We start from the raw sequence: 9,862 nt of genomic DNA on the forward strand, positions 1-9,862 counted from the left end.
ATATAAAAATTAATTGTTTACGAATATTTAGTATTTTATGTTAATTATGTGCCAAAAAAATTAACTCGTAAATTAATTTTTTTTATATCTTTACCTTAATACTTTTATATGCAGAATAATTACAGGAATTATTTGTGTTGTATGAACTGTTCGTTTTCTATAGCAAAATCAATATATGCGCTGTTGGAATTTTAAGTGAAAGAGATATATACTTAATATTTGGCTAAAGTGAGAAAGAAAATGCAAAATTTTTTTTACAGTTAAATCTAATGCAAGAATAAAACATAAACTAACTCATCGTTTCACACGCAACAATGGTGACTAATTGTTATGTTATATTTATTATTGAGTGCAAAATTACAACATAAACGTTACGTTGCTTTAATTAGTTAGTGTCGACTGAGAAAATGAATGTATCCACGTAGGACGCCGCAAACGCCATTTGCAACTGTCGCCCGATCGCCGATTCCGATAATTTCGATCGAAGAAATCTCGCAAACTACGCGTCTCAAGACGTCAACGATATGACATACGCCGATTTTACGCCACATAGTTAACAAAGACCGGGTTAATTACAACCATAATCACTAATTAAATATTTCACTGTGTCACGACACGACACTACACTGCACAATTCGTCAATCCATCCCACGTCTGCAACCGCGCGACATTTTCCTACTGAAAATTTGAAAGTGTTGCCAACTTCAGTACGATATGATGCAAGTCAATTAATGACTAATTGAGATGAATCTGAAAATCAAATCTAGAATCGAAAGGCAGTATATTGAACGCGTAAAAATTCCGTGTATTATTAATAAATGTGTATATTATTAAGTAATCGATACATAAAATCTTTTTGGTATCTTATTTGTTCTGGCGATTCGTTCTCTGATTAGGCGGAAAATTCAAAACGTGCCGCAAAGATACATGATTACAGAAATAATTATTTTGCGTGAATATTATTACTGTTATTAGTAAAGAGCGATTAAATTATTATAAAAATATGGAGAATTTAATTTCATTTTCTTTATTTATTAAAAAAAATATAGTGTTATCTATATTCATTTTTTTTATTTATTAAAAAAAATATAGCGTTATCTATATTCGAATAATTGTTTCCAATTTCGATCCTAGGATTAATAAAGTTGCAATTGTTTTTTATAATACTTTGATAACACTATAAAATTAATCTGCATAAGAAGCTATTAATAAAATTAATCTGTGCAAAAACTGTTTAAAAAAATTATGTATATATGATAAAATTCATACTTCAAATTTTATCATGTATTTTTTCAAAGTATGAATAATGTTTATATTTTTTTTCTCTCTAATTGAATGTATATTACTATATGAAGTCTCTCTTAAGAATTAATTTGCAAAATTAACTTACAAAAATTCTTTTAAGACTGGATTGTTCTCTTTCGATAAATTTCAGCTTACTCATTTATTCGAAAGGAGTGGAGCAACCGACTCTAAGAAATGTATTTTTTCTCATCTTGATATTAATATGAAAATAGAAAAAATCAACGCATTTATATCTTATACAATGTATTCCTCCATGAAGGAATTTATATTTGACGTTATTCTCTGATTTATCACAGGATATATTCCTGGCTTCAACAATAGGTTTGGTCTATCCTTTATGAGAGCTGTGGAAGCTGGTGCCAAAGAATGGCACGAAGCACAAATGAAACTGAGAGCGCAACGAGATGCGATGAGGGCTCATGCCGAGCGGACAGATCCGAGAAATCTTCTGTCCCGAGCGAGAACCGACAATGTGGACATTGAGATCGATCACGGTCATGACAAAGACAGAAGGACCTATGGTACTTCATACTCGCATTATTTATTATTCAGATTTAATATAGCAATGCAACAGATATGTTATTCCAATACAATTGTTTAATCGTTTATTTCAAAATACTAAAATATAAAAATAAAATTAAAAAGATACTAAATGTACATAATAAGAAATTAACGAACGTTTATCTTAAAAAACTTGATACATAAATAAAAATTTTCGCAGCAAAAATGTTCTGATTACAATAAAAAATTCAAGTTCTCTATTGAAACTGAAAGCAAAGCATCAAGTTACAAAAACTGATGCATTATTATCATTACAGATTATCATGTCTCCCCAGAAAGACCGCCAATTGTCGGTTATACAGGCCACATTCCAGGAGCAAAGGGAGAAGTCGCGCTTTCCAAGAGGTATGCTCAAGCCGCTAGAAAAGGACTAGAACGTGTCCAAAGGGAACGTGAAGAAAGGCTCAGCAGGACTAAAGATATGAGCGCTGTTGAGAGAGTCCTTGACAATGCGTATCTCGACGAAACAGGACACACGCGTGCATAAGATGGCACAGGAATATGGTTTCTAACTGCAGCATCCAAAATGAGATAACAATGCGTTTAGACATTAGAGGGAAGAAAAACTGAGAATAATAAATGTAGTAAAAGAACAATCCAAGTAGCAAGGTAATGTCAAATAACATCTTAATTATCTTTAATGTTAATAAGATGTTATTAAAAAATAAATCAGAACATACAAAGTTGGGCGATTTATTAAAAAATAAAACGTCACTTTGCTATTTAGGAAGTGTTATAAGTATGATACAAGATATTTCCAAACATGTAACTTCCGAAATTTTGCCATGCAGACTTTGCTGTACTTAATGTTTTTACATTACTTATTTTCTTTGATATCGAAAAAGAAGTGAGTAAATACAAATAATTATGTTAGAGAATAATCTAGTTGCAAAATTAGTTATGTTTGAATCACGAAAGCTCCAAAATATATAAGTAATACTTAATAGATTTTACTCTTTCCTAATTTTCGGACATAAATAATTTACAATAGACTATTCCAGTTTAGAAAAAGATAGCATAATTATTAAAGCATGGAAATGTATTCCTGCGCGAAGTAATAAGTTTATTAATTTTTGAAGATGTATGTATTGAAATATATTGAATAGATGAAGACAGAGATGTTTAAATCAAGGGGCTCTCCTTAATTAGTCTTCAAAGAAAAGTATGACAATCGTGAAACAAGCTAGATTGTAATTTAGAGAATCATTAAACGTATTTATCATAATATTTGTTCATGTAGAAATAAATCTATAGCAGAAATAAATCTACAAATACGTCAGTTACTCCAAATGCTTTAAGCTTCCAATGTTCAATAAATTTCTGCACATACATGCACCACGTAAATATGTACATGTACACGATCGTTTCACATTTAAAATATGGAAAGAATACAATTTTTGGGAATATTTCTACTGGGAAATATTTTCAAAGAAATGAATAGACGATTAATATACATGCTAGTTCCATTTCGACTTAAATAAAGGAAGACGTACGTCTAAACTTTAGAATTTACGAAATGGATTATAGCCGATGTACATGTTAAACATTCTAAAGCGCATGATACTTAATTGTAAATGTTTATTTGCCAAGGTATAACCATGTGATCTTTGCCTGTGTAAATACAAATTGAATCTTAAACTTCCGTCCTATTTAATATAAAAAGTAATTAACAATATAAAAATGTATATATATATAAAATAGTATATAATTTTTACATTACTAATGAGATATTTATGAAAAATTCATGGGAAATAAATATTTGTATTAGTATCATATGATGTACACTCAGTATTATGATTCTTTCCTGGGTTCGACGATTACCTTCTGCGCTGTGGCAGCCTACTCATTCTTTCCGTTTCTAACTGCACAACGTTCTTCCAGCAGTCTATATCTAACGTTGTTTGTCCGCAAGATAAGGCCATAATTTTGGCGAAAATCACCATTGCGTTTAGATCGTCCTTAGTTATATGATTCCTGTGTTCTCTGAGCAACTTCACAAAATCTTTTTGAATGATCTGAATAAAATAAAGAAATTATATATTGAATTAAAATAAACTGAGTGAATGTAGATGCTAGTATCGAAAATCAAAATATAATATACTTTTGTCATTTCTTCGGTAAGATTGAAGGGCCTTGTGTGCTTCAAAGTTTCTATGTATTGCCGAATATTAACTAATCGATTATCGTCTTTCAAATACTGATGTGCAGCTTCAGTTACTTGACTATATAAATTTTCCGTTTCTGCATCAACATTTAAAACAATTTGCGTAGGACACTATAAATAAACATTTAATTAATATTCATAGAAAAAGCATATTTTTTATGCTGTAAATAAATACTTACAGGAACAAACGATTTTACATCAGAAAAGATTAGAATCGGAATGTCCGTTTCGTATTCTATTGTATAAAATTGGAAGTCGTATTTTAGTTTTTGAAACATAAGTAAATCGGAGAGAGCTTTATAATTCTCCTTGCCAGTTGCAGTAAGTGTACCAGGGTTTAAGCCTGTCTCGTCTAATACAAGGTGTGTATTATCGCTTAGTTGGAGAATACCACTTGTCAGTCTATTACATTCGTAGTCCTTCCTAAAAATAAACAATGGCAAATTTATTCACTGACATACAGGCATTCAGTAAAACAAACTTACTTTGGAATTAAAGCTAGTTCATTCAAATTCTCCAAAGTAATTTTCAAAAAGTGGCTTTTCTTTACAAATAATTTTAAAAAGTTATAAAACTCCTTCGGAAAAGTTTTATGTTCATTCGCTGGAAAATTCGTTATATTCAACGGAAATGAAAAGAGACTAAATAATTCTTTTCTCAGATACCTGAAAATTTCATAAGGTATAACATGACAAATACAGGTAAGTATGTATATTTCTATAAATGTATTAAAATAAAATGCCTACACCATAGAAAGCAAGTGGCATATCATGTAATCTGCAGCTACAGTATCTCCAAATAGCAACTGACTCAATATTATGTGCAAATCACCTCTGATGAGCTGTGCTTTAGATAAAATTTCTGGAGCATTTACAATTTTAGATTTTGTAAGCTCAATTATTTTTACTACGTGTAATCGAGGTACTAAAGAAGCTGGTGGATTATGAGTTTGTATTTCAGCTTCATTCATCTCATCATCGGAACTTTGGATTGTACTTAATAATGGATCCAACGATATAAATCCTATTATATCTATAACTTGGTTCAATTTTAAGACGGTCTCCATATAAATCTAAAGAATACACATTATGATAATATCAATTGAAAAGAAATATGTATTGAGTTTGTTTTTTAAAAACATTGTGTGTATAATTTACCTTTGCTATACAAGTTTTTCCACCATCAATTGGAATCGGAAAGTTCAATATATGATCTTTTGATAACACACTTTGAACTTTTGCACTGCCTTCAACATCGGTCATATTTACATCATTATTATCTGCAGAGATTTTTTCTTTTTTCGTAACAGGTTCCGGGCAGTCCATTTCTTCTAAGTCGTTATCATCTAGATTCCTTTTATTGGTACTGTCATTGTGTATCGTTGTACGAGGTGTCTGTGTGTCCATGCTCTCTTCCTTTGCCCAGTCATTTAATCCAGGTATAGAGATCACAACATAAGTTTGTCTTTCCGAGGTTTGATTATTCTTGGAATATAACAAAACTTCTTCGTGCGGCTGTATCCAAAATAAAAGTTAATAAATTACTTACACTGTATAAAAATATCGTAGACATACTAAGTGTAGACTGCACTTTCCTGATCTTACTTTCTAGATCAGATAGAAAGAATTGAACATATCAGCATCTTTCTTCAACTATATCAAAATCTCTTTTCAATTTATTATTTTACAGAGGAAGCTATGCGCTTCAATTCATAAAAAAGCACAGCATATTCTTATTACATCTATGAATAATCTTACATCCTAGCAATAATGTATGCAGTATTATACATGAGATAAGCTGTTCTCAAAGCATCCCACACCTGAACTGCATATTTTTTTAGACTCTGCTTTATATCCACTGCTCATATGAGAGCAGAGATAATAGGCGTTTTTTTTTAGCTGAACTTCTTGTATGGTTCATTTTCTCTCCAACATTGAGAAAAAAGAAAAAAATTTTATATCCACTGCTCATATGAGAGCAGAGATAATAGGCGTTTTTTTTTTAGCTGAACTTCTTGTATGGTTCATTTTCTCTCCAACATTGAGAAAAAAGAAAAAAAGATGAACAGTCCAAAAACTTTAGCTAAAAAGAACAGACCTAATGCAACATCTCTACAGAGTCACATAAAATAGTTCTACAGAATGTATGGAAGGAAAACAAAACAGATAATTTACCAAACATTGAGCTGCATCCATGAACATTCCACATCTAATGTCACATTCCCCATTGTTTGTGTTCTTCACTTCGTATTGCTTCAAATAATACTCAGGATTGTACATATCCTGAATCATCCCTCGGAATCTCACCAACTCTTTGTCTTTGATGTCATGCAATTGAGTATTGTTTAATAAAGGTATTTTTGTCAGTACATTCTGATTTTCTAAAATCTTCTGACAGTTCGACTCATTTGAGATATAGTATTCAGGTGTCCAATCTCTTATTTCAACCGCTAGAATAAAAAAATTTTATATAAAGGATGTTTTCCAGCAAAAGACATAGTGTAACAGTGAATTAATCACGCTTGTTTAACATTGGCAACATATTAATATTTTACAATAGTTACGAAGCTATTTTTTCTGCTGAACACAATTAATGTATCGTTTGTCTTCTGTTAGAAAGCAACCATTGGATCTGCTTTATATAACTAATATACACCATTTGTGTTACTTCCAAAAAGAAAATCTAAATATACATTTGTTTTATTGAAAATATTAAAGATACGACAAGACATATCATCGAAAGAATTCAATAGTAGTGTGTTAATTTCTCGGGTATACATACATGTCATCTTGCAAACACGTGTTATCTCCCAGTATAAGCGTAATCAAATGGATACAAGCTGACAAGTCTATGCAAGATTAAATTTCTCGTTCTTCTCGTTCTCAATTCAACAGAGTTCTACAAAGCGTAATAATTTGGCGGCAAAACGTAAATCATGAGATCTCCACTTGCAATAGTGCGACTTTATGTGACACACCAGGTGGCGCTGAAGACTTCTTTTTTTTTAGAGGGCAGCCTGGGCAGCTGTATAGCCTGTAACTAGAGAAAAACCTGAGAGAGGACATGAATTACTTTTTCCTGTAACACCGCGCACTACTGCCCTCAGAAGAAGTGGACGTAAACTACACAACAATATCCATTTTTTTCGGTGCTCCTGATAGAAATAAATCGCCGAAATCGTTGAAATCTCTATTAATTTGATAGATTTATTTCAGTGATTTCAGCGATTTCAATTTATTTTCATCCGAAGCATCTGATTTATTTTCATAAGGAGAGCAAATTTATTATAAATTATAATATACAAAAATACTTTCTAAAGATGTCATATAATATACGTAAAAATCGTTTGATAATTTTTATATATTTATAAAAGTGATAAAAGGTGGAATAACCGGCTCTTAAAGTATATATTTTAAATAAAAAATTTAGGAGTTATTTAATATTTATTATTTAAATAACTACACTTCTGACTTATGTCTTGTTTAACGTTTTAAATAAATTTCTCGAATCTATTTTATATTTTTTATTTTAAATAAGTCGTATCAGTTTTTTACCGATTCCTAGGATTTTATATTTTAAATAAGTTTCTGAAATTTATTATATATTTTTTATTTTGAATAAGTCGTAACAGTGTGTGTTATTTTACTGAGCCATGATCGACATTATATATATTTATGAGTTTAAATAATTTTTGAAACACAGAATTATTTGCAGCAACAGTAGCGTCCTAAATTTATTTTTAGCTGGAAAATAAAATAATGATTAACAAGACATTTAATACTTTTAACCAAAGCGGTATTGAGCGCAAATTGTTTGTACAAAATACATATTAAGGAAATTTGTATATATCTTTATAAATTAAGGATATATAGAATATTATCAACCTTTGTTTAAGTATAATTTATTTAAAAGTATAACGAAAATTGAGACATAATATGTACCGTTAGAATATCAAAAATACTTCACACACGCGAATAATTGTCAATTAGATTTATAAAAAGAACAGCGCAAAAGTAATATAAGATTAAACTAGTGCCAGAGATGCCACAAAGCAAAGCGCGAAATGTACGACGATACCCGTTTGTAAAAATCATATAAAATATGAATAAATGAATAAACCGTGAATATTTTTCATATACAATAGTAGGATTTTTAAACGGCGAGGGACGGGGGAGCGTCAAGCTCGGCGTGGTGATACTGGTGATTGACTATACGTCATCACTTCGCTATTCGCTTCGCTCGGCGACCTCGAAGCGAGATACACGTTGTACGAAACGCTCCGCGTGTCGCATTGATCCACGAAAATTAAATATCTACGAACGCAAATTGATCAGTGCTCATAATTGACGACCGTGAACATGCGACTGCCATTCGTATATAATTATACTATCACACGCTCGAAATAGGCGTCGAAATATATGATAATTTAGAAATTACGAATTATTACGTTTAGACCGGTACTCTTTAATGGTCATGAGTGATAGCACGTCGATGGCTTTGCATATCACTCTCTATTTTCGGATCGAAAGCATACGATGCACAAATTTAAATTTATTGAATTACCGGATTACAATTCAAAAGTACCAAAAAGGTAAAATGCGTCAATCTTTTGTTAAAAATATTGTGTACATTTTGCGCGGATTTTGTGTAACAATAAGTTGTTATATCTACTAGATTTCTAGTAAATTTAAGTAAAAGATAATAATTCATCCATTTTCCAATTTTCAAAATCATTTCGAATAGGTTATTACAGGAAGAATGTAGAAAGATGAATCCCTTTTTGAATTAATTACGATAATATTAATTATCATAGTGCTATCTATAATAATGTGCTTCATTACAATTAATGAATATATAAAATTTGCGTCATTTAGGAGAAATTTAGAAAATTGTTGGAAACAATTTAAATCATAAAATGTGATTGGATAATTTTCTTTATGCATACATTTATGCGGCTATGCAAGTTTGTGTGGATATACCTTAAACCTTAAGAAATTGATTAATCACACTCGAATGTGAGAAGAATAATCGACTATCATTGGCCAATTTCTTATGGCTGATATTATGTCTTACTACTCTATTGTGTTTGCGGGATTAGAAATGCGCCAACAGTTCGATAGCAGGATAAATCTAAGATTTTGATAAATGTATCAAACTATCCATCGACATTAAAGTTATCGATTCTTTCGAAAAAAAACTCGATTAACATTACGTCTCCTAATGTAGCATGTTTAATTAAAACAAAACGGTTTTATATTTATTATGTAGTCCCGTTACCGATGATATCAGTCTGTTGTGACTTCTTGGAAGAATAACATCGCAGCAATCGGAAACATTCTATTACGATTTATATTTTCGTTATATTTAATATATGAATATCAATTAGGAGTCTGAATTATACTCCAATAGCATAATTTTATTACACGGGGTAAGTTTCTAAAAATATGATACATAAATTATTTGCAGAGTGCATGCTCCATTATTTTTTAAATATTGACGTTGTAACAATTCTATTTGACTTTTGACTAAACGTTACTTACGTAAGCATATGTACGTACCTTAATAATGTACTATAAAATGTAATTTTTTGTAAACATTCATGTGATAATCATAAGATTTCTTATTAATTAACAGAAAAATTAACGTTTCATATTTACAAACGTATTAACTGAAAAGAGTTTATTATAATAAATAATAATTTATGATGATCTGCATTATGAGACGGTTGCAGAATGAGAGAGAGAAAGAGAGAGAGAGAGAGAGAGAGAGAGAGAAAGAGAGAGCGAGAGACGTTATTAAATTTATTTTGTAATTGTAAACATATAGATATGA

General features: G+C 30.5%; 2 protein-coding genes across 3 annotated transcripts; one reads left to right on the forward strand and one right to left on the reverse strand.

Annotated features, from left to right (window-relative positions):
• Positions 1-1,591: 1,591 nt before the first annotated feature.
• Positions 1,592-2,372, forward strand: LOC108757390 (uncharacterized; the record flags this gene model as incomplete). The annotated part of the gene is made up of 2 exons (XM_018519789.1): positions 1,592-1,826; positions 2,124-2,372. Coding segments are annotated over 2 exons (465 nt in total), but the record flags the coding sequence as incomplete, so codon positions are not given.
• On the reverse strand, positions 2,302-6,979 carry LOC108757359 (mini-chromosome maintenance complex-binding protein). 2 transcript variants are annotated; one of them, XM_018519790.1, is made up of 9 exons: positions 6,812-6,979; positions 6,205-6,479; positions 5,188-5,544; positions 4,777-5,102; positions 4,516-4,695; positions 4,210-4,453; positions 3,968-4,141; positions 3,688-3,881; positions 2,302-2,378 (listed from the first exon to the last, which is right to left on the reverse strand). In XM_018519790.1, exons 1-9 carry the CDS (start codon positions 6,816-6,818, stop codon positions 2,375-2,377), a joined length of 1,761 nt encoding a protein of 586 aa, XP_018375292.1. In that variant the 5' UTR covers positions 6,819-6,979; the 3' UTR covers positions 2,302-2,374. The 2 variants fall into 2 exon arrangements, with proteins under 2 accessions (XP_018375292.1, XP_018375293.1); XM_018519791.1 differs by having other exon boundaries at positions 2,317-2,378; positions 3,691-3,881.
• Positions 6,980-9,862: the final 2,883 nt, after the last annotated feature.

This window comes from Trachymyrmex cornetzi, unplaced genomic scaffold (assembly GCF_001594075.2).
Source record: "Trachymyrmex cornetzi isolate Tcor2-1 unplaced genomic scaffold, Tcor1.1 scaffold843, whole genome shotgun sequence".
Classification (NCBI taxonomy): domain Eukaryota; kingdom Metazoa; phylum Arthropoda; class Insecta; order Hymenoptera; family Formicidae; genus Trachymyrmex; species Trachymyrmex cornetzi.

What these genes read in the sequence shown, in the direction of transcription:
- LOC108757359 (XM_018519790.1), bottom strand. An exon ending in GAAAAACTTGTATAGCAAAG is followed by an intron (nt 5,103 to 5,187) that starts GTAAATTATACA and finishes TGTATTCTTTAG; the next exon opens with ATTTATATGGAGACCGTCTT. An exon ending in ATGTAAAATCGTTTGTTCCT is followed by an intron (nt 4,142 to 4,209) that starts GTAAGTATTTAT and finishes GTTTATTTATAG; the next exon opens with TGTCCTACGCAAATTGTTTT.